The sequence below is a fragment of the Heterodontus francisci genome, chromosome 10 (assembly GCF_036365525.1).
Source record: "Heterodontus francisci isolate sHetFra1 chromosome 10, sHetFra1.hap1, whole genome shotgun sequence".
NCBI classification, from domain to species: domain Eukaryota; kingdom Metazoa; phylum Chordata; class Chondrichthyes; order Heterodontiformes; family Heterodontidae; genus Heterodontus; species Heterodontus francisci.
In genome coordinates this window covers 85445618-85470918 of record NC_090380.1, presented here as the reverse complement: position 1 = coordinate 85470918, position 25301 = coordinate 85445618, and the positions used below count along the sequence as shown (strand labels likewise).

Sequence of the window (25301 nt, the reverse complement as noted above, 5' to 3'; positions counted from 1 at the left end):
ACAGTTACCCTCTCCCCGACAGTTGCTGCACCTCCAATCACAGCTGTACGTTTCCTGCTATCTCTCCAGCTGCTTGTGTTTTTACCATTGGGTTTGATGTTCAGACCTGCTTCCCGTTTGCGCTCATTGTTGTGAGCATCCTGTTTATTACAATGTGTAGTGCTTTCCAGATTCCGCAGACAGACAGACAGACACACACACACACTCCTCAGAGGGAACATTGCCTGCAGGATGTTGATGGTGAGGGATTCAGTGATGGTAATGTCATTGAACATCAAGGGGGATATGATTAGATTCTGTCTGGTTGGAGATGGTAGTTTCCTGGCACTTGTGTGGTTCAAGCCCAAGCCTAATGTTGTCTAGGTCTTTGTGCAATTGTCAGTGAACATCCCCACTTCTGACCTTATGATGGAGGGTAGGTCATTGATGAAGCAGCTGAGGCCAGTTGGGCCCAGGACACTGCCCTGAGCAACTCCTGCAGCGATGCCCTGTGGCTAAGATACTTGACTATCAACAACCACAACCGTCTTCCTTTGTGCTAGGTATGACTCCAGCCAGAAGAGAGTTTTCCCTTATTCCCATTGACTTCAATTTGACTAGGGCTCCTTGATGTCACGCTTGGTCAAATGTTGCCTTAATGCCAAGTGCAGTCACTCTCACCTCACCTCTGGGATTCAGTTACTTTTTCCATGTTTGTACCAAGGAGGTCGAGAACCAAGTGGTCCTGGTGGACCTCAACATGAGCATTAGTGAGCAGGTTATTGTTGAGTAACTGTTGCTTGATGGCAATATCGATGACAGCTTCCATCACTCTGCCGATGATCGAGAGGGGTCTGATTGAGCTGTAATTGGCTGGTTGAGATTTGTTTTGTTTTTTATGGACAGCACACACCTGAGCAATTTTTCACATTGTTGGGTAGATGCCAGTGTTGCAGCCAGTCTGCAGCACAGGTCTTCAGCACTTAATCATGACAATATTGGGGCCCTTAGATTTTTATGTTTCCAGTGCCTTCAGCATTTCTTAATATCAAGTGGAGTGCATTGTATTAGCTGAAGGCCAGCTTCTGTGATGAGAACAACCTCAGGAGTAGACTGAGATGGATCATCCACTTAGCACTTCTGGCAGAAGATGTGTGCAAATGTTTTAGCCTTATTTTTTTGCATTCACATGCTGGGCTTCTCCATCATTGAGATGGAGATGTTTATGGAACCGCCTCCTCCCGTTCATTGTTTAATTGTCCAACACCATTCTCAAGAGGATGCAGCAGGACTGCAGAGCTTTGATCTGATCCATTGCTTGTGGGGGTCACTTACCTCTGACTATAGTATGCTGCTTCCACTGCTTAGCATGCATGTAGTCTTGTGATGTAGCTTCATCAGGCTGGCACCTCATTTTTAGGTATACTCAGTGATGCTACTGACATGCTCTCCCACAATCCTCATTAAACCAGGGTTGGCCCCATGGTAATGGTAGACTGAGGGATATGCCGGGCCATGAAGTTACAGATGTGTTTGAATACAATTCTGCTACTGCTGATGATCCACAGCATCTCATGGATGCCTAACTTTGAAAGGCTAGATCTGTTCTGAAGCTATTCCATTTAGCATGGTGATAACTTGACAAAGGATGTCCTCAGTGTGAAGACAGCACTTTGTCGTCACAAGGACTGTGCGGTGGTCACTCCTAGTAATTCTGTCATGGACAGATGAAACTGCAACAGGAAGATTGGTAATGGCAAAGTCTAGTAGATTCTTCCCTCTTGTTGGATCCCTTACCACCTGCCACAGGCCCAGTCTTTCAGGACTAGGCCAGCTCAGTCAGTAATAATGCACCTTGCCACTCTTGGTAATGGAGATTGAAGTCCTCCACCCAGAGTACATTCTGTGCCTTTGCTACCTACCCTCAATACTTCTTCCAAGTTGTATTCAACATGGAGGTGTCCTGATTCATCAATTGTGAGAGGGCAGTAGGTAGCAATCAGCAGGAGTTTTCCTTGTCCATATTTGACATGATGCCATGAGACTTCATATGGTCTGGAGACAACATTGAGAATTCCCAGGGTGACTCCCTCCTGATTATACCACTATGCCGGCATCTCTGGTGGGTCTGTCCTGCCGGTGGGACAGGACATACCCAAGGATGGTAATGGTGGAGTCTGGGACATTGGCTGTAAGGTATGATTCAGTGAATATGACAATGTCAAACTATTCCGAAGAAGGGTCACTGACCCGAAACGTTAACTCTGCTTCTCTTTCCACAGATGCTGCCAGACCTGCTGAGTGAATCCGGCATTTCTTGTTTTTGTTTCAGATTGCCAGCATCCGCAGTATTTTGCTTTTATTTTAGTGTTTAATTCACTGCCACTTCTCTTCCAGGAATGCCTACCTTGAAGAAGTTCTGCTCTTCTCTCCGACAGGATTTTCGTTTGTCTCTTTTACCTTGTTCACCTTCATTGCTTTCTATTTCCCTCCTGGTGTTTGATAAGGTATCTACCAAAACTCGTTTTCACAGCCACATCTCCTTCCTCAGTGACTGTCTCCGGCTCCGACTGATTCCACGTGGATTCCAACTGCAGTTTCACCTATCATGCTTTGAAACCACCCAGGATCACAGGTATCTCCGAGAAATACAACGTTCCTCGGACTGCTACTCTCGCCACATCCTGAGATCCACACTCAGTGCTATGCGCCGCCATATGCACACACTGGACCTCTCTCTCCAGCAGCACCGTCTCACCTTATCTCAAATCTGTTCTACTCCGCAGTTTCATCTCATCTTACGTCTCATCCGACGCATTAACAAAAAACTTTTTTTCTTCCTTTCAGGTGTTAAGGAATGCAAGCTCCAGCAGCTGATGGGGACTAATGCCCCTCCAGATCCTCCTTCCGCTTCACTTCCCTCTGACCCCACCCCTTCTGATCTGACCCCTTGCCGTGTATTCACTATACCCTCTGACCTCCCCCTCTCTGATGCTGAGCGTTCTGTACTCAGCAAAGGTCTCAGTTTTATCCCCTTACGCCCCCACCTCAATGGCAGTTCCAAAGAAGGGTCACTGACCCGAAACGTTAACTCTGCTTCTCTTTCCACAGATGCTGCCAGACCTGCTGAGTGAATCCGGCATTTCTTGTTTTTGTAATGTCAAACTATTGTTTGACTCCTCTAATCAGTATTTACTGGCCCTGTTTATTTATGTTTCTCTAAGTGCCTAGTTGATATAGGTTTTTAGTTTCCCAACACCTGAAGTAAGATCAACTGGTCTATAACTATATAGTTTATACCTGTCTGTTTTCTGAGGAATGCCAGATTTCCCACCCTCCAGTTCACTGGCAAAATTTACTTTCTAGGGCATTTTGTGAAATTTATAGTCAGAGGCTTTCCTCAGTATCCTTGAATGGAAACTATCAGGTCCCAGTGATTTCTTGGTATTAAATATTTTTTTTTGTTTCAGATTTACAAAGTCGAAGTGCTAAACAGATTGATTGTGCACTAATGCACAGTGACCTTCCAGTATGGATGAAAAAGTCACAAAAAAAATTGCTCTTCCCTTCTACATCTATTGGTTCCTTTTCACGTTGCTGGTATTGATAACACTGCTGTTGCTGATTCTGAACGTGTTTAATCTAAAGGTATGTAGAGTGGAATAACCAACATGCTTAGAGTAAACCAATGATGCTCACCAAAGTTCAAAGTAGCAGTGTTTAAAAATATGATGGGCTGTTTCTGATGGACCACATGTTACAAATGGAAAGAATTGATATGATTATATTTCTGTTGTTGTCTCTTTAAACAAGGACTGAGTTTTCTCCCAGGTTGGGTCCTGCTGGGTTATATATTCCCATTATATGGTGAGCATTGTGTTCTAGACCTCTGCCCATGCTCTCTTTGACCACCTGCTAGAAGGTGTACAACAGTAGTCTGCTGAGGACAATTTGTCCTTTTTCTCTCCTCCCCTTCCACATCACCCCTCTGCATGTAGACATTGTAGCTTCAGCTGCACCCACTGCAGAATCATATCGGATCTGAGCAGAGTAGGGATATTGAATTTATATCTTCCTACTGAGTGCTGAAGCATCAATAAGAAGTTTCAGTTCATTGTCACTGATGTTATTTAGTGCTGCCCTTAAATAACATGACCTAATTTTAATGGTGTAACATTATTTAATTTTAAACCTTTTAAATTATCAGTGTTGTTTCTGACTTCCTCGTTAGTAATATGTAAGCATGGCAGACATGTATTGTATTAAAAAGGTGAGGTGATCCAACTGATTGGACATCAGAACATAAGAAATAGCAGCAGGAGTAGGCCATAGGGCCCCTCGAGCCTGTTCTGCCATTCAATAAACATGGCTGATGTGATCATGGTCTCAACTCCACTTTCCTGCCTTTTCCCCACAACCCTTGACCTCTTAATCATTTAAGAATCTGTTGGAGTTCACAAATTTTCAGTTTGCCTGACTGTATTCAGTTTACTGCACAACTAAACTGTTGTTATTCACTGATAGCAAAGGTCTTGGTGCTTGTTGAACATTATTTACTGAGAATGATTCAAATTGTTAAGGATGCTGATGTAATGAGAACTGAAATAATTAAAGCTCTCAAGATTATGAGTGGAGTTATGAAAACAATCATGCTGTGATACAGTTCTATAGGCAGCCAGTGTTTTCCAGCTTTGATCAAGAAGTTATCACTATTTAGCATTGACTGTGAGTGTTTGTGGGTCACATGATCTGCAAGAGGGCATCATATTGAAACTCAATGCAACAGCAAATTACTGTGAATGCTGGAAATCTGAAATAAAAAAGAAAATGTTGGAAATATTTGCGGGCTGGCTTTTTATTCCAGTGGTGGGAAACAGGGACTGGGTCTGGTTTTGGGTCAGAAACCCACCTCCTGAAGGAAACTGATTCAGATTCAGATTTTCAAATAGGTGAGCCCTTAATTGGTATGGAGATGGGTTTCCTGTCCACTTAGAGCCAGGGTCCAGGAATGGAAGTGAGTCAGATCAAATATGAGACTCAAGTAGTCTCCCACAGCAGCCATCACTGAGGCTGCTGGTTGTTCTGAGGGAAAGATCTGCCTTCCACAACACCAGAGGGAAGTGAGATGTCATAGGCGAGCTGGAGGCCTGGCACTAGTGGCAGGGCTGCCCCTCATTTCGTCAACGCTGACCCAGATCTAATACTGGAGGCCATGAGGGAGAAGAGGGAGATCCTTTTCCTAGAAGGTGGCAGGGTGAGGCCACCTTGTCATGCAGCAGGGGCACCTCTCTCGTCACTGTTATCCCCCTCTGCCCCCTCTTTCTCCTGGTCTCTTATCTCCTGCTCTTCCCCCAATGAGCTGCCTCCTTCCAGGGACTCAATGTCCTCGAGATCCACTCCTCTCTGGAGAGCCATGTATGGAGAATACAGCAGACCACCACAATGACCAAGACCCCATAAGAGGGTTTTGGAGGGCACCACCTGACCGATCCAGCACCGGAATTCCATCTTCAGCATCCTAATGGCCAGCTCAGTTGTTGACCTGCTGAACAGGTGGCATTGGTTGTATTGCCTCTGTGCCTCTGTCTGGGGCTCCTGTACAGGGGTCAGTAGCTATCTCTTCAAGGGATTTCCCTTGTGGCCTTGGATCCATTCACGCACTTTTTGGGATGGAGTGAGATCCGAGACAGCTTGGACTGGCAAAGGATGAAGGTGTCATGGCAGCTGCCAGGAAAGTGAGCGCACACAGAGGAAGCTCTTATGGTGGCAGACCAGTTGGACATTGAGGCAGTGGAAGCCTTTTCTGTTGATGGATCTCACTGGCTAGTCACTGGGTGCTTTGATGCCTATGTGGGTATAATTGATGACCCCATGGACCTGGCGATATCCAGCGATGGAGGTGAAACCCAATGCCCTTTGTGCCTGTGCAGGCCCCTCTGTGTCAAAGTGGATGTCACCACCCCCCCACCACCCCCCTCACCCTGCTGAATATGGTAACTGTGACCTGCCTGGCTTGATGAATTGCCAACTGTGAGATGCCACCTAGGTCCACAGCTGATCGCTCAAATGACTGGGTTACATAAAAATTCAGGGCAATGGTGACCTTGACAACTGCAGGTAAGGAACTGCCTTGGAGGATGTGAGACCTCAGATCATTGAGGATCAGAGCACAAAGGTCCTAGACCATCTGCCTGGATAGGAGTAGCCTCCAAAGGCACTGGCAATCTGTCATTTGCAGGTCGCTGACTCTTGGGGATATAGACCGGGCATCTTGGATAGCGCCTTCTTCTCCTTGCAGCCCCCTTCTATGCTCCGCTGGCCTCCTGCTGTTCAGGAAGCTATATCTGCTGCAGCTCATCCTGGCTGCTCTGTCCAATGTCAAAGTAGCCTGTTCCCATCGGAACTCCCTCAGCTGGGCTTTGTTCATTCATCAGGCCTTCCCCTACCAATTCCATCTGCCTAAGTGTTGCCAGCAGCCTTATGTCCCTCTCCAGATTTCTGCCACTCACCACTGAGAAAAGCAAGTCTTCCAGCTCCAGCAATGTCTACCCTGTGGCACTTTTGAAACAGCTGAGCTTTATTTTGTGTCTCTTGCATTATTTTAATCAGCCCTTCCTATAGCCCTCATGGCCCCAGGCAGTGTTCATGACTTGTATACCCTGCCGTGGTCCTGACATGACGTTCTCCCCATTCCCTTCCTTTAAAAATCCAAAACTACTGCTGACAAGCCTGTTAATGAATTCCTCAATGAGCTCAACTGGCACTTAATTGGAGGAGTGCAGGGTTGCCGTTCCCTCCCCTCCGGTGTCCCTTTAAAAATGGCATTGCGTTCCAGAGGTGGCGGGACACAGTGCCGATCTCCGAGAATGTGAACGTTAAATCGCACTTGCAACCACCTCAGCACACAAACAGCTTTAAAATCCAGCCCAAAGTTTGAGGTCAATGACCTTTCATCAGAACTGGAAATATTTAGAGATGTAACAGGTTTTAAGCAAATAATGAGGGAGAAAAAGTGTGATGGGTAGCAAAGGGCAAAAAAGGAATTCTGTAATAGGCTTGAAGGCAGGAGAGATTAAATGACAAAAGAGATGATGGTACAAAGCAAAAAGAGATGGTAAAGGGACAAGTAAAGAAACAAATGATGTGTCCAGAGGAGGTGTAAATGGGAAAAACAGAATCATGATCAACAACTGCTGCCCAAAATGGAAACACACAAAAAAAACAACAAATGGGAGAAGTGCTTACGATTTGAAATTATTGAACTCAATGTCGATTCCAGAATGTTGTCAAGTGCCTAATAGAAAGATGAGTACTGTTCCACGAGATTATGTTTGGTTTCATTGGAACAGTGCAGGAGGCTGAGGACAGAGAGGTCAGATTAGGAGTGAAACAGAGAATTAAAATGACAGACGTCTGTAAGCTCGGGGTCATGCTTGTGGACTGAATGGAGGTGTTCCAGAAAGAAGTCATCCCATCTGCTTTCATTACATTGCTGTTTCACCTGGAAGAAGAGTTTGGGGCATTTGATGGTGAGAAGGGAGGAGGTAAAAGAGTAGTTGTTGTATCTCCTGCACTTGCACGGGAAGGTGTCATGGGAAGGGGAGGGAGTGTTGGGGTATTAGAGGAATGGATCAGGGTGTCAAAGAGGGAATGGTCTCTCTGGAATGCTGAAAGAGGAGAGGAGGGAAGGTCTATGGCATCACACTGGAGGTGGCAGAAATGATGGAGTGTAATATGTTGAATTTGGAGGCTGGTGGGGTGGAATGTGAGGACAAGAGGAATCCTATAATGGTCCTGAAAGGGTGGGGTAGGGGTGAGAGCAGAAGCATGGGAAATAAAACAGACATGGTCATGGGCCCTGTCGGCCACAGTGGGGGGAAATACTTGGCTGAGGAAAACGAAAGACATATTGGAAGCATTAGTGTGGCAGCTTGCATCATCAGAACAAAAAAGATGGAGATGGAAACTGGGAGACTGGAATAGAATTCTTGCAGGAAGCGGGTGTGAGGCAGTATAGTCGAGGTGACCAGGAGTCAGTGAGCTCATAATGGATATTGGTCAATGATGTTTCACCAGAAATGGAGGCAGAGAAGTTGATGAAGGGAAGGGAAGGGTTGGAGGTGGACCATGTGAAGGTGAGGGAAGGATGTAAATTGGAAGCAAAGTTGATGACATTTTCCTGTCCAGGGTGAAACAGGAAACAGCACTGATACAGTCATCAATGTACTAGAAAATGAGATGAGGAGGAGATATGAGTAGAACTGGAATAAAGTATGGTCAACATATTCTATGAAAAGACAGGCATAACTAGCACCCATACAAGTTCCCATAGTGACACCTTTTATTTGTGGGAATTTAATGGATTTGAAGGAGAAGTTGATCAATGAGAGAATAAGTTCAGCCAGGCGGAGGAGGTTGGTGGTGGATGGGGCTAGCTGGTCCTCCATTCAAGGAAGAAATAGATAGCTATGGGAATCTGAATCCTAGCTATGGAATAGCTAACCTTGCCATTCAGCCCATCGTGTCTGTGCCAGCCAGTAAAGAGCAATCCAGCCTAAACCCACTTTCCAGCTCTTGGTCCCTCTCTGTGTAGTTTACAGCACTTTGAGTATTTTTCAACTGTGCTGAGGGTTTCTGTCTCTACCAGCCTTTCAGGCTGTGAGTTCGACAGTTCCAAAGATGCTGCCATACCTACTGAATATTTCCACCATTTTCTTTTTTTATTGCAGTGAAGCCAAACCCTGTTCTCACTCTTTATCACATATGATCTTCCAACAGGAGTCATTGGACAGCGATCGGGAGTGGAGGCACAGACTGATAATATATATTCCCCTCACTAACTCAGCAATGCTAAAGCTAACTGTGCACACAGTGGAAATTAAAACTGGAAGTTTCCTGCTCTGATAAGTTTTTGAAACTGACCGGATAAACTCACTGAACTATTTGGAAGTCAATAGTCAGATTTTCTACAAACATATTTTCTCTCCTGATCTGAGAGGCAGTCTGAGAATATAAAGTACTAAATACACACTGCTTCATTGAAATATACAACCTTTTAATCATGATGTGGCTATTCCAAAAATTCTTTGATCTAAACTAAATTTCTTAACTGTTTTGATTGGAGGTTGATGTGTGTTGAGAAATGACATGTATGTGATGGCAATGCAAAATATATTCATGAAAAATGTTGTTCCTTTACATAGTATGATGAATCTTCAAATTCTGGATCAGAATCCAAATGGAGGAGATATCCAACTCCAAAGATTTATCCTGCAATGAGGCAGAAAGTGGAAACAAGGAAGCTCCCTTGGACACACAAATTGGTGAAATGTGGTTACCAGAATCACAGCTTTACTCCTGAAGAAAGGTCAGAGGGAACATTCCTTCTGAAAATGATCGAATGGCCAAAAGCATCCAAATCTGCTGTGCCCTTCCTGAAAAGCAGCGACCCATCACATGCTCACTTTGTTATTTTAAATTCTGCAAAGACTTTCTATGTTGGAGATCAGTTACAAGTGATGCTGCAAATGAATGATTTTGAAGGCCACCCTAAGCAATATGGGGGTGACTATCTCCAAGCCCGAATCCACACCCCAGCTTTAAAAGCTGGTTCAGCAGGAACAGTTATAGATAACCAAAATGGATTTTACTATATAAATTTCAATTTATCTTGGCCAGGGAAAGTTGAAGTGTCTGTTTCCTTGGTTCATCCCAGTGAAGGGATCCAAGTACTTGAAAGACTACGTGAGGAACATGTACAGAGAGTGTATTTTAAAAGTGCCTTCAAGTATGGGGGTACTTCAGAGACCACAGTTTGTTCTCTTTGTTTACCTCAATCTGGTTCACTCTGTAACTTTACTGATTCCAAGACAGGGGATCCCTGGTTCTGTTACAAACCAGAGAAGCTTCCCTGCACTGCTCGTATCAGCCATGCTCATGAAAGATATGAGAAAGTCCTCTTAAATGGAGAAGAGAGTCGTTACTTCCAAAGGTATGTCAATTAACATTGCTTTCCTTATATTTTGTTTTTCCGGCAGGGAGATCTGAGATATTTTGTATCGCGTTTCCATTGAATTTCCAGTGCTATTATTGGCTTTCTGTAGATTATGATAATTTTATAGCTATCATTTAGTAGAGGTAGTAATGTAATGTGCTAGCGCAGCTGATGCTCTAGAATTTTTCTTGGTTTATATTGTGGAGTGAACCTCTGAGTACCAAAAATAATACAAAACAATTGAGCATGCACCAACATGCACAGGACCAGTGACTTAAAGTTGCAGTCTTTGGGGAAGGTCCATACAGATCTACAGTGCAAAAATAACATTACTGGCCTATACCCTGACGATACCCAAAAGGATTGTAGTCCAGAACATGGCACCAATGGGCAAGGGACTATAGTGGAGGGAGCAGCAAAATGTAGAAATGTAGTTGTTATAGAAGATTCCATCATCAGGGGGACTGTTACACCCATGTGGGCTTTTCTTTTAAAAAGTGGACAATGTGCTGGAAAAAATGGCATTATTTATTCAATCTGTCTTATTGTCTGAGAGGTGTGCGTGCTCCCCATTGTTCAACTTCCAATTGCCCACATGAAGTGAATTTGTTTTTACCCCTTTGTTTTTATTTGTCAAATAAACAGATAGTGACAGGTTTCTTGTAGTTTTGAAGCAGAAGATTAATTTATTGAGCAATATTCATTATCCCAAAATTGTCGCAACTGCACCCACACACGTATTCACTCGCGTGCACACACAAGAGACAGTTAAAAAGGAAAAGGGGTAAGTGCTTTGAAGTGAAGTAGGTGTTCGAGATTCATGGTAAGCTGTTGAATCTACTTGAAGATCAATTGCTTCTTTAAAGTTGCAGGCCTGGGTTTTTTCAGATTTCTATGTAGGTTGAAATTTCAGTCTGAAGACAGGGGATCACTTTCAGTTCTCTGCTGCACAAGTTGAACTGTAGAACTCACAGCAGAGAACCTTCTTTTTGCTTGCTAGATTTTTTCCTAACTCTCAACTGGACAGGCTTTGGTGATGTTTGACCGGGGTCTTGCTCTCTCTCTCGCTCTTTCCAGAAAGTTACATTTAAGGTTAAAATGGTTTCATATCTCACCTCTGTTGGAAGACAAATACAAACCGCAATGTGGTGACTGACAATGGCCCAGGATGTGGCTAGTTCACACCTTCTTTGTTTCAGAGGAACCTATTCAATTCAAAAAATGTCACTCGATGGGGTCAAGATTGCTGGAATTAGCTTAGAATAGATCCTTATGTTCGTAACAGACAGTAAGATAGATTGAATAAACAAGACTTTTCTCAGCACATTGTTCACTTTTTAAATGAAAGGTCAATATTTTATAACTCTTCAGTTTGAATTCTTGTATTTTTAATTGCTGCACTTTGCATGGCATGACAGGGACAGACAGTGTATTTCTCCCACCTTGGTGGCAACAATATGTATATAATTGATCCTGCTCGGACCTTTGTTTCCTATGGCGATCCTAATTTTTATTGCTTGCTTCTCTGCATCCACAACCTCATAGAGAGATACAGCACTGAAACAGGCCCTTCGGCCCACCGAGTCTGTGCTGACCATCAACCACTCATTTATACTAATCCCACATTAATCCCATATTCCCTACCACATCCCTACCTTCCCTCAATTCTACCTACACTACACCTACCTACACTAGGAATAATTTACAAGGGCCAATTTACCTATCAACATGCAAGTCTTTGGCTGTGAGAGGAAACCGGAGCACCCGGCGGAAACCCACGCGGTCACAGGGAGAACTTGCAAACTCCGCACAGGCAGTACGCAGAACTGAACCTGGGTCTCTGGAGCTGAGAGGCTGCAGTGCTAACCACTGTGCCACTGTGCCACCCCATGATCTCGGAAACATAGTTCAATCCTTTGCTTAAACAATTTGAATTTTCCCAGGACATCAGTGGCTTTCCAGTCCATCTCTGGCAATGTGGCTGCCATTTCCTAAACCTTATACACTTTTCTCCCCCTGAGGCACAAACCTTGCTTTAAAAGTTGCAGCAATCTGCAATGTCTGCAGAGCTGAGCAGGAGTCATTTCCTGAGCTGTGTTGCTGTAGCGCGGGCTTGTGAGCTTGCAGACAGGAGGGGCTCTGTCGTTGGGGTCAGTTAATGGTGTGCACATGCAGTGATAGCAAGAAGGAATCCACATCAAAACACTATGCTGCACTGATCACTGTGGCTGAAACTACTGATAATTTTGTCTTGCTGGCTCGGGGCAAAACGGGCAGTGCGCCCTTATCACCTTCAATCTCCACTCACACTGTTGCTCTCCTGATGTGAGAGCCATGATTCTGTTAGTGCTTGAGGTGGGGCATCTGGCTTGAACTGTCATTTTCAGCTACTGATCAATGCTGTTGACTGACTACCGCTGCCACCATATCGTATTCTCTCATTCTAGAGTAATACATACATAGCTGAAGGGCAGGCATAAAGGTTTAGAATGCAGAGCTTTAATGAAGACTTGCTGTTGCTTCAGATTACATGTTCTAACTGTGCAGGAAAACTGAATCACATGATATTGCATCACTTCCTGTGATGACATCCATATTAGCATAAACATATATTTAAATGATTATTTTTAATATACTAACAAATAAACTATCACAACAGGTTTTAGAAACAATAATCAGGGGGAAAAATCAATAGGCACTTGAAGAGGTTTGAGTTAATTAAGGATATCCAGCATGGATTTGTAAAAGGCAGATCATGCTTGACTAATCTAATTGAATTTTTTAATGAAGTAATAGAGAAGGTTGATGAAGGGAATGCGATGGGATATTGTTTATATGGATTTTAAGAAATTCTTTGATAAAGTACCACATAAAAGGTTGGTTAACAAAATTGAGGCTCATGGAATAGGAGTGTCAGTGTCCAATTGGATAAAAATTGTCTCAAGAATATGGTTGTTTTTCAGTCTTGAGGATGGTTAACAGTGATGTTCCCCAAGGGTCAGTGATAGGACCACTGCTTTTTGCTATACATAAATGACTTGGATCATGGATTACAGAGTTGAATTTCAAAATTTGCCGATGATGCCAAACTTGAAAGAGTTGCAGTGAGGACAATACAAATGAACTGCAACAGGACATAGCTAAACTAGCAGTATGGGCAGACAAGTGCCAGTTGAAATTTGATACAAAGAAGTGTGGGGTGATGCATTTTAGCAGAAGGGATAGGGTGAGTCAATATCGACTTAATGGCGCAGTTCGAAGAATGTGCAGAAACAAAGGGAGTTGGGGATGCATGTGCATCAATCTTGGAAGGTGGCAAGATATATTGAGAGAGTGGCTAACAGAGCATATGGAATTTTGGGCGACATAAATAGAGGCATAGAGTACAAAAGCAGGGAAATTATGCTGAACCTTTATAAAGCTCTGGTTAGGTCTCAACTAGAGTATTGCATCCAGTTCTGGTCACCACACTTTAGGAAGGATGTGAGGGTCCTTGAGAGTCAGGAGAAAGTGTATCCCATATTGCTGCCACAGTTTATATTTATTTTATTATTCATTTCATGGGATGTGGGCATGGCTGGCCAGGCCAGCACTTATTGCCCATCCCTAATTACCCATGAGAAGGTGGTGGTGAGTTGCCTTCTTGAACTGCTGTAGTCCATGTGGAGTAGGTACACCCACAATGCTATTAGGAAGGGAGTTCCATGATTTTGGCCCAGCGACAGTGAAGCAACGGTGATATAGTTCCAAATCAGGATGGTGTGTGACTTGGAGGGGAACAGGTTATTGCTAAGAAAGTATCGCTTGATAGCATTGTCAATGACACCTTCCATCACTTTAATGATGATCGCGAGTAGACTGATGGGGCAGTAATTGGTCAGGTTGGATTTGTCTTGCTTTTTGTGTACAGGACATACCTGGGGAATTTTGCACATTGCCGGGTAGATGCCAGTGTTGTAGCTGTACAGAAACAGCTTGGCTAGGGGTCTTCAGTACTATTGCTGGAATGTTGTCAGGGCCCATAGCCTCTGAAGTGCCTTCGGTCATGTCTTGATATCACGTGGAGTGCATCAAATTGGCTGAAGACTGGCATCTGTGATGCTGGGGACTTCAGGAGGGGGCCGAGATGGATCATCCACTGGGCACTTCTGGCTAAAGATTGTTGCAAATGCTTCAGCCTTATCTTTTGCACTGATGTGCTGGGCTCCCCATCATTGAGGATGGGGATATTTGTGGAGCCACCTCCTCCAGTTAGTTGTTTAATTGTCCACCACCAGTCACAACTGGATGCGCAGGACTGCAGAGCTTAGATCTGATCCGTTGGTTGTGGGATCGCTTAGCTCTGTCTATCACATGCTGCTTATGCTGTTTGGCATGCAAGTAGTCCTGGGTTGTAACTTCACCAGGTTGACATCTCATTTTGAGTTATGCCTGGTGCTGCTCTGGCATGCTCTCCTGCACTCTTCATTGAACCAGGGTTGATCCCCCAACTTGATGGTAATGGTAGAGTGGGGGATATGCCGGGCCATGAGGTTACAGATTGTGGTTGAGTACAATTCTGCTGCTGCTGATGGTCCACAGCACCTCATGGATGCCCAGTTTTGCACTGCTAGATCTGTTTGAAATCTATTCCATTTAGCACAGTGGTAGTGCCACACAACACGATGGAGGGTATCCTCATGTGAAGATGGGACTTCGTCTCCACAAGGACTGTGCGGTGGTCACTCTTACCAATACTGTCATGGACAGATGCATCTGCGGCAGGCAGATCGGTGAAGATGAGGTCAGGTATGTTTTTCCCTCACCACCTGCCGCAGACCCAGTCTAGCAGCTATGTCCTTTAGGACTTGGCCAGTAGTGATGCTACCAAGCCGCTCTTGGTGACGAACATTGAAGTTCCCCACCCAGAGTACATTCTGTGCCCTTTTCACCTTCAGTGCTTCCTCCAAGTGGTGTTCAACATGGAGGAATACTGATTCATCAGCTGAGTGGGGGTTGGGATGCAGGGGGGAAACGCTAGGTGGTCATCAGCAAGAGGTTTCCTTGCCCATGTTTGACTTGATGCCATGAGAGATCATGGGGTCCGGAGTCGATGTTGAGGACTCTCAGGGTGACACCCTCCCATCTATATACCACTGTGCCGCAACCTCTGATGGATCTGTCCTGCCAGTGGCACAGGACATACCCAGGGATGGTGATGGTTGTGTCTGGGACATTATCTGTAAGGTATTTTTCAGTGAGTATGACTATGTCAGGCTGTTGCTTGACTAGTCTGTAGAACAGCTCTCCCAACTTTAACACAAGCCCCCAGATGTTAGTGAGGAAAACTTTGGAGGGTCGACAGGGCTGGGTTTGCTATTGTTGTTTCCAGTGCCTAGGTCGGTGCCAGGTGGTCGTCTGGTTTCATTCCTTATTGACTTTTTAGCGGTTAGGTACAACTGAGTGACTTGTTAGGCCATTTCAGAGGGCATTTTAAGAGTAAATCACATTGCTGTAGGTTTGGAGTCACATGTCGGCCAGACCAGGTAAGGACAGCAGATTTCCTTCCCTAAAGGGCATTAGTGAACCAGATTTTTTTTTGCGGCAATTGTTTCATGGCCATTATTAGACGAGCTTTTTTAATTTCAGATTTTTTATTAATTGAATTAAAATTTGACCTTCTGCCATGGTGGGATTCAAACCCACATCTTCAGGTAAAGACCCTGGGTCTCTGGTTATTATTTCAGTGACAATACCACTACACCACCGCCTCCCCTCTGACCATTCTAGCCGGCAATGACACCATACGTTTGAAAATGTAGGCGGAGAGAGAAAGACAAATCACCTCTGAACTGATATTCTTTAAATGGAGGTACATAGTTGTTTAATGATAGGCTTGCCCTTGTAGCTGAGTGGATGAAAACTTGAGTACTATACTTCAAGCCTTTTGTTCCACTTTCCATGCAGTTTTCTTCCCTGCTCCTCTGATGACATTGATTCCCTCATTTTGGTACATTTGCACTATCCAAGCGCCCATTGTTCATGTGTAAGCTTCGCCAATGAATATTGGTAACCTAGCTCTGATTTGGGAAACAACAGAACCGAGCCTCATCCTGTCTCCACCCAGTGTCCACACACAGAAACATCGAATAGGGGTCACTAGTCACAGGAGCTCTGGCTGACGTTTCCTTTTTGTAATGTTTTAAAAGGTTGTTGCTGTCAGTTGTGGTGCTCCGCCTATTATCTCAGCTGAGAGCTAACTCGGGATGAACCTACCTTCCCATGGGACTCAGAGACAGAAAACTTACCTATCATCGAAAAGGATCACTCACTTTTAAACCATTGAGATAAATTAAAGTTAAGTGAAAATACTTAGAGTCATAGACTGGAATTTTATGTAAGGGCAGAAGCCCCGCCCACTGGCTTAAAAGTTGGAGCCAAGCCTGGGAGCCATGCAGAGATTTTACATGGTCCAGGTCCTTAATTGGCCTTGGGCGGAACTTCTGCCCCTCTGAGCCAGGAAATCCCGCCTCCAGGAGCTGCTGCCCAATCAGTGAGCCGGCAGCTCCTCAGTCCCAGCAGAGTTACCAGGAGCGATGGCCACTGCTGGATTTTATGTTGATCGGATGGGAGCTGGCCATTGACCCCACATCCGCTCGGCCCGGGATCCAACCTGCATTTTATGGGTCCCTGGGCTTTAAATGTTCCGAGGCGGGACTTCCACCCACTTGAGGGAGGAAGTCCCGCTTTATTGAGCTGCTGGCCAATCATCGGGCCGGCAGCTTAGTCCCAGCAGCACCACTGGGAGTGGTGGCCACTGCTGGGACTGCAGCCCAGCTGAGGACATGGAGCCAGGAGTCCAGGTAAGTTGGGGTTTGCCTCGCTGGGCTAATCGGTGGCACCCGGGTGAGGCAATGATGGTCGTTTGCAGGGAAGGGGGGTGTCGGGCCTTGGGGTCGTTGGGGAAGCAGGGGTGGCCCTCAATCGGGCACCCTGTGCCCGTTTGTCTGGGCCCCCCCACCACCCCGGGGCACTGAGAGGCTGCCAGCTTTCACTGGGCAGCCTTTCATGTCTCCCGGATGCCCGTGTGGCACAGGTAAAATCCCTGTGGAGGTGGGCAAAGGCAGTTAATTGGCCACTTAGGGCCTCAATTGGTCTGGAGCAAGTGGGCCCTTTGACACCTCCCCGGCCTGGGCAGGAATGGGAATTGTACCTCACACCTCCCAAAGTATTTTACACCACCCCCCCCCTCCACTGCCTCCAGCCTGCTCCCATGGGGGGTCATAACATTCCAGCCATAGAGTCATTTACAGCACAGAAGGAGGCCATTTGACCCATTGATTCCATGCCTACTCTCCACCCAGCAATGCAGTCAGTCCCACTCCCCAGCTTGATCCATATAGCCCTGCAGGTCTATTACTCTAAGCTGGCTATCTAACTTCCTCTTGAAGTCATTGATCATCTCCGCTTCCACCATTCATGTGGCAGCGAGTTCCTGGTCATTGCCACCTGCTATGTAAAAAAAGTGCTTCCTCATATTCCTCCTGCATCTTTTGCACAAAACTATCAATCCCTGTCCCCTAGTCCTTGTACCATATGTTAATGGGAACAGTTTCCCTTGTCTAACTTTTCTAAGCCAGTCTTAATCATGTGCACTTCTATTCAATATTCCCTCAATCTCCCTTGTTCTAAGGAGAACAAACCCAGTTTTTCCAACCTAACCTTGTAACTAAAATCCTCCCTGGGATCATTCTGGTAAATCTCCTCTGCACCCTCTCAAGGACCTTCACATCCTTCATGAAGTGTGGTGAGCAGAATTGGACGCAATATTCCAGTTGGGGCCTAACCAGATAGAGGTTCAGCATAACTTTCCTGCTTTTGTACGCAATGCCTCTATTTATGAAGCCCAAGATCCCATGTGTTTCATTAACCATTCTCTCAATATGTTCTTGCACCTTTAAAGATCAATGCACATGCAGCCCCCAGATCCCTCTGTTGCTGCACACACTTTAGAACTGTGTCATTAAATATATATTGCCTCTCCCCCACTTCTGTCAAAATGCATCACCTCACACTTGTCAGTATTAAATTCCATCTTCCACTAGTCTGCCACTCCACTAGCCTATCTATTTCCTGTTGCAGGCAGTTCATATCATCCTCGCTGTTTGCCAGACCTCCAAATTTGGTGTCATTAGCAAATTTTGAAATTCTACTCTGTATTCCATGGTTCAAGTCACTTATAAAGGTTGGCAGCTCTCAAATAGAAAAATCACCTGGTTCTGACTAGATGCATCTTAGGGAATTAAGGGTGTCCACAATCCTCCAATTTCCTCAGATATGAAAGGGGTACCAGAAGACTGGTGGGTTGCAAGTGCTATATCCTGTACAAAAAATGGGAAGGGGACAATCCAGACCAGTCAGCCTAACATTGGTGATAGGAAACTTTTAGAGTCTGAGGAGAGGCGGTGGCGTAGGCTTAGTGGTAATGTTACTAGAGTAGTAATCCAGAACTCAGGTTAATGCTTTGGGGACATGGGTTCAAATCCCAGCACAGCAGAAGGTGGAATTTGAATTCAATTAGCAAGTCTGGAATTAAAATCTAGGCTAATGGTGACTATGAAACCACTGTCGAGTGTTGTAAAAAACCCAACTGGTTCACTAATGTCCTTAAGGGAAGAAAATCTGCTGTCCTTTAGAGGTGTGCAAAGGAAACCCGACGCAAGCCTGAATTCCGGACCCGGATGTCTGACCCCACCCGACGACGAACCCGACACGTCGTCGGGACCCGTCGGGGTCGGGTTGGGCGGCAGGCCTTTACACCAGTATATGGGTAAAGGCCTGCTACCCAACTTGACTCTGACGGCATGTGTCGGGTTCGGGTCGGGTCGGGTCGGGTTTCCGGGTCCAGCATTCAGACTTGGGTCGGGTTTCCTTTGCACACCTCTACTATCCTTACCTGGTCTGGCCTACATGTGACTCCAGACCCAAAGCAATGTGGTTGACTCTTAAAACAAATGCCCTCTTAAATGGCCTACCAGGCCACTCAGTTCAAGGGCAATTAAGGATGGGCAATAAATGCTGGCCTAGCCAGTGATGCCCACATCCCACAAACAAATAAATAAAAAGGAATATAGACAGGTTAAGTAGGGAACATGATGGCAGATGGAAAAGAAAGTGGGAAAATATGAGATTGTTCACTTTGATAGGAAGAATAGAAAAATCAGAATATTTTTAAATTCTGAGAAACTTTTAAATGTTAGTGTTCAAAGAGGTTTGAGTGTTATTCTACAATGCAGGTACAATAAGCAATTAGGAAGGCAAATAGCATGTTGGCCTTTATTGCAAGGGAGTTGGAGAACATGAGTCAGGAAGTCTTTCTACAATTGTGCAGTGCTTTGGTGAGATCACACCTGGAGAACTGTGCACAAGTTTGGTCTCCAAATCTAAGGACGGATATACTTGCCTTGGAGATGATTCACTAGATTGATTCCTCAGATGAGAGATTAGGTCCTAAAATGAGAGACTGAGTAGAATGGGCCTATATACTCTGGAGTTTAGAAGAATGAGAGGTGATCTTATTGAAACAGATAAGAATCTGAGGAGGCTTGACAGGGTAGATGCTGAGGTTGTTTCCCCTGGCTGGAGAATCTGGAAGTAGGGGGAATAGTCACAGAATAAGGAGTCGATCATTTAAGAATGAGTTGAGGAGGAATTTCTTCACTCAGAGGATTGTGCATCTTTGGAACAACTCTACCCCAGAGGGCTGGGAATGCCCAACGATTGAGTATATTCAAAACTGTGATCGTTTTTTTGGACTCTAGGGGAATCAAGCAAAATGGAGACTGGGCATAAAGTGGTTAAGGTCAAAAATCCTCATGATCTTATAGAAGGATGCAGCAGGCTTGAGGGCCCATATGGCCTACTCTTGCTCCTAGTTCTTTTGTTCTTATGTTAAGTTGTAGTTGTTAGTTATAGAGTCCAATTATTTGAGAGAAGTGAATTAAAATCAGTAAAAATGTAATTCATTAGTGTGGGGTGATTCAGATTAAACTGTGTTTGTTCAGTCACTTCTCTCGTATTGTCAGTGAGGTGACCTCTGAAGTCAAAGTTAGAGGGGCTACACAAATGCAAGTTGTTGTTGTGTCGGTTTGAGGAATACGTTAGCTAAAAATATTTCTGGGCTATGTCCTGTACGTATCATTCACTTGTTACCTTGATACGATGACTTAATCTATGATATATCTACATTTACAGTGGAGTCAACATCAAGAAGCCCATATTACCCAATGGGACAGGTTATGTAATGGTAGAACCTTCACCTCGAGCAGGTAAGATAATTGAATATCCATGAGTAGCAAATTGAACGTTTGTGAGATCAGAGGGAATATGAGTAAGCAGAATGGTGGAGTAATTCCTTGTTACAAATATGCAGGAATGTGTGGCTTTTTCAAATAAAGTATAATTTAATGCCCCGTGTAGGCATTTCCTAAATTAGATTAACATTTTTGGTATGAGCTTATTTAGTGCAAGTAAGACTTATCCAGAAAGAATGTATTGTCTTGGTAAATTCAGATCCGAAACATTATACAAAAAGCATTTATTACTGTACAAGCCTTTTAATATCTTGCATCATAGTGGAGCCTTGGTTCGAATGGTGCATTCTAATTATTTTAATTGTGGTTTGAAAATATGATTTAAAACAGAATCCCCTTTTTCCTTTATACATTCTGAGATATGACATTTCACTCTGTGTGTTTAGATTTGGAACAACTGAACTTTTGCTCCAACATCAGTGGGTATGTAAAATGAGTGGTAACAGATCAGCTGTCCAATATACGACTAGCCTGAGCTTCCCTTCCATTGACTTCACCTTCGCAGATCTCTATAGAAACAGCAGCAATGAATTCCAACTGCTGACTGCAATAGAAAGGAAAATTGGATGGGGAATATAACTGGTGGCCAATCCACTACCGGCCTTTTTACACTCCCGCCAAAGTTGTAAGTTCAAGTGGGGATCTTCGCAGGAATGAAGTAATTTGACAAGATGAACATCTACATCCTCTTATTATTCATAATGACAAGTTTCACAAATATATAATGCTGTTGGCTACATTGAGGACAATCGCCTTGTGCATCTGCTGAAATCCTGCTGCAGTAAATAGAGGATTGGTGTTGCTGATTGATAAACTTGGTGCCAACCTCTGGATAAAAAAGCATTTCAAGGACACCAATGCAGCATTTGCTATAATTCATGTCTTGTCTGTATATCTGCTTCCAGTGTGTGTCCTTTGAAACAAAATCAGGAATCTTTCTGTTTGATGAAGAAAAAGCAACAGTGTTGATCTCCTACTTTGCTCAATTCCTCCGCCCCGCCCTTGCTAAATACATTCAGTTTATAAACCAATGGTGTGTAATGGGCGGCTGATCCACTACCACCTGTTTTCAACCACTGCTGAAAATGAAAATCATCCCCAAGGAATCTGTTCCTAGGGAACGGGAATGCGGGACATCAGCAGGACAACACCCAGGTTACTGCCAACAGTCCCACTGTAGCTGTGGAAAGGAGCTACATGGCAGAGAAAAATGTACTGCAACTTCAGTTGGGTATTTTGCTGAACACTTGGAATCCGTTGCTGTTTTGGCTATTCAGATATGACTAGGTGCATTCAGAATGCAGAACACAACATTGGCTCTAAAAGACAGGTGTGGTTACTCAAAATAGATGCAAAATGGTCATTCCTGGGTTTTGGAGTGCATACATAATCATATTTCTGTGAGATATCACAGAAGTAGTTTCTATTCTCTATATACTGTAGTAAGGATAACAGGTATGCAGCATCTTGCCTGGTCTCTATTACCAGGGGCAGTGCAAGGAACTTAGACTGGAAACTATTCCAAAGAAGCCAGCAGTTAGGAATCAGGGGTAAGGTGCTACTTTTATTTCTCATTTCCTTCATCTTTTCTGGAGTTAAACAGTCTAGTTGATAGCCATGTATAGAAGAGGCTGTACTTAATGGGACATGACTACATGTTCCACATAAAGTCCTATGTAGCAGCACCACTACAACCTAGCTGATACCAGCTAATACAGTACAAGGATTAAAAGTGGGATCTCCTTACCTAGATAGCACAGTGACACACCAGGAGCTGCATTTAACCATTGACACAACATTGTTCAGAAAACTGCTTGGATAATTTTTCTCATTGTATATGTATACTTTCTACGGCAACAGCAAATGGTCCTGCTTGGATTTGTCATTGCCATGGAAACTAGGATTAACTAATTGAAAATGTATTGATAACCTAAGGTATAGTCCATCATGATTCCTGCATCTTGTTTCTTTTTATTTTCAGCTGTAGCTCTCGGAGAATGTTTCCGGGGAAAGCCTTTGGTATCACCATCTGGCTTTTATTATAAGGACCAGTGGATGCCAAAGACTTGCAATATTCGCCGCTTTGACACTCCTGCAAAAATTACAGATTGTCTTCGGCAAAAAAAAGTTTATCTGTTTGGAGATTCCACTATACGTCAATGGTTTGCATATTTGACTAACGTTGTGCCAGGTTGGTTTAGTTATTCTGTGCATTTCTCTACCTTTGTATAAATCTGTCTGTCTATGTATGTATCTATGTATGTATATATCTACCTATCTTTATTACCTTGCAAGTAGCATGGATCATCCATTAAATGCATATTTAACACTTGCAATTGGTCAATTATGCTTTTATAATTGGCTCAAGTAAGAATTTAAACAAAGGACAGTAATTAAAAGATTACTGATGAGAAACATCTCATGATTTGTAAAAATAACTAATTGAGTGTTGCAGAAAATAGAGACATGTTGTTGAAGCTTTTCGTCTTGAACTCGTCAGGACAATCTGCAAGAATACCAATGTAAGGGAAAACAATGACTTTATACTGTATGAGAAGATAGTGCTGAATGGTTGGCAAGTGAAATCTGATTAGTAGAGGCATTGCCATGGAGAATGCACCAGTTTACGGTGACTGGCAGTTAACTGCCAAGCTCTGTTTGAATTTTAAACCAATCAGCTTGACTCTAATTGGTCAAGGCATTGCCCTAAAGAATGAACCAGCGAATGGCTGTCACTTATTTTGTTCAGCTGAAACAGGTGCAATGTGTGAACATGTTCTTTCTGTCTGCAAAGAACAGGGCCCTCTGTATTAAATATGTGCAGCTTCTAATGCGTGCAAATGAACCACACTGCAAATCATACTGGCAATCTTAAATTGGTTGTCAGCGTAATTCTTAGCACACTGAGGATTATTTAGCAAATGTTATCTAATCTCAGAATCACATCTAATGTTGGACACTGTGCTTTCAGTTTTGCAAGAACGGGCTGGTTGAGTACGGTTGGTACCTTGCCTGTTGCGAACAGCAGAAGGGACATGTTGTTTGATACGATCTACCAGTCTTTGAAACGTACAGCCTATATACCTAGCATCACACTGGCATTGAAATTCATATATCACATTACTCATTTGTGCGATAGGCAGGATGTCTTTTTGGCTCGACGGCAGCATCCTGTTCGTGGCAAACACCACACGTGCTGTTTCTGCATAGTAGCAGCGGAAAACAGCTAGCTTCACCTGTTGCTCAAATTTTTGGGATACATTACCCTTCCAGGGTAATTTGAGGTCAACTGCTCACTTTTCAGGGCCAAAAATGGTGGCCTGAGGCCCGTTCATAGCTTTGCGCAATATACAGTGAGAAATTATCTGATCAGAGTAGCAATTGTCACGCAGGATGTCTCACTGTATATCTCCATGTCTAACGCCCAACAAAGAAGGTGGCGATGGAACTGGCAGGGCAGCAAGGCGGCCGCTCCATATTTGATGGTCAGACAGGGTTCCTACCCAAGACAATGAGTGAGCATCTCCAGGGGCAGAAGTGTCTATCTGCTGCAAACGAACCATGTTGCTCATCTGTTCACCACTACATCAATGGAGCTGCACAGTAGGGGTGGTTGGAATGTCGCGATGGGCAGACCTTAACCCTTCAATGTCTCTGTTCTCTAATGCAGTTCAAGATGAACAAGAACAAAGAACTGGAGAGACTGGGGGACAGTCAATCACCTCTGAGGAGGAGTGGGGGGTGGGGGGAAGTGTCAGAAGGTGCACTGTCACATCATTCCCCCACATCCTCCACCAGCGCAGATACTCTCACATCAGTGAGTATCTGCTTGCGGTTAGATTCAGGCACACAACCTGGTGATCACAACTCAGACACGTCCATGCAGCTGACAGAGGCTGTGACAACCGAGGACACTGACAGTGGGAGGACTGTGGGAGGCCAGGCCCATGATGATCCCCAGGCTGATGACGTGCCTCTGGTGTCAATGGCTGCATGGGAAATGCTGCAGCTGCAGTGGGAGGTAAGGCAACATCTGGCAGAGATGCCAGAGGCTTTGCGTACACAAGTGTAGATGATGAAAGAGTCCATCCAGGCCTTTGGTGCTGGTCTCTGATGGGTGCATGTCTAGCTTCATTGAGAAATTGGCAACTCTCCTGGACAACCAGATCTAGCAGACCAATCAGTGGCTACTGGAGATGAGCACAGATCTGCGAACCTTCGCATTGTCCATGAGCTTGATGCAGCAGTGGCAAGGCGAGATGGGGCAAGGCACCTGGAGTCTCACCAGGTCCACGCCCTCTCAGCTCAGCAGAGAGGTACAAGTGTGCCTTATAAATAGGGAGGAACTGCATCTGGAGGCTTCTCTCAGGGGCAGTAGCTCCAAAACCTCTCTGCCAGTGATGACAGTGTCTCCATCATCCACGATAACAGGAGGCCCTCAGTGTGCCAGAGCCCACCAAGCCTCAGGCAACCAGAGGACAGTCGCGAAGGTCATCCCAAGCCACAGGACAACAAGGTCAGCAGCCTGCTTCCGAATCAGCTGACAGCGCAGGGGGAGCACTACGTAGGAGCACCCGGAAAAGATTTCAGAAGAGCGCTTAAATGCACTTTGGGGTTCACAGGTGAATTTACATTCCAAATGGATAGGGTTGTGTTTAGTATCACACGGAATCTCACTACATCTCCTTCTCGTTATTGATGCTCTTTGGGATTTCATTTAAACCCTTCATCCCAAGGGGCTGGAAGTGCAGAATCAGGCCCTGAATACTCAATGCTTTAGTCTTGTCACTGTGTGAAGTGCACCTGGGCACAGCAGTGCAGAAGGAAGGAGGTGACAACAGGGCTGCTTAAAGGTAACACTTTATTGGTGTGGTTCCAGAAAGTGCTAAGGGTCATAGGAAACATAAATGCATAAGGGCATCCCGTGGCTCACTGGCACATATCTCATGGTGCCTTTCCTGCTTTCCCTAGGTGCT

At 44.6% G+C, this 25301-nt stretch overlaps 1 protein-coding gene across 1 annotated transcript in view; it reads left to right on the top strand.

The window, feature by feature from the left end:
• Window positions 1-3510: 3510 nt before the first annotated feature.
• LOC137374187 (NXPE family member 3-like) overlaps window positions 3511-25301 on the top strand; it is a 38359-nt gene continuing 16568 nt past the window's right edge. Inside the window, exons 1-4 of the mRNA XM_068039974.1 lie at window positions 3511-3627; window positions 9183-9970; window positions 20207-20280; window positions 22307-22516. Of these exons, the coding sequence (XP_067896075.1) occupies window positions 3511-3627; window positions 9183-9970; window positions 20207-20280; window positions 22307-22516 (1189 nt within the window). The remainder of the gene's footprint in view (window positions 3628-9182; window positions 9971-20206; window positions 20281-22306; window positions 22517-25301) is intronic.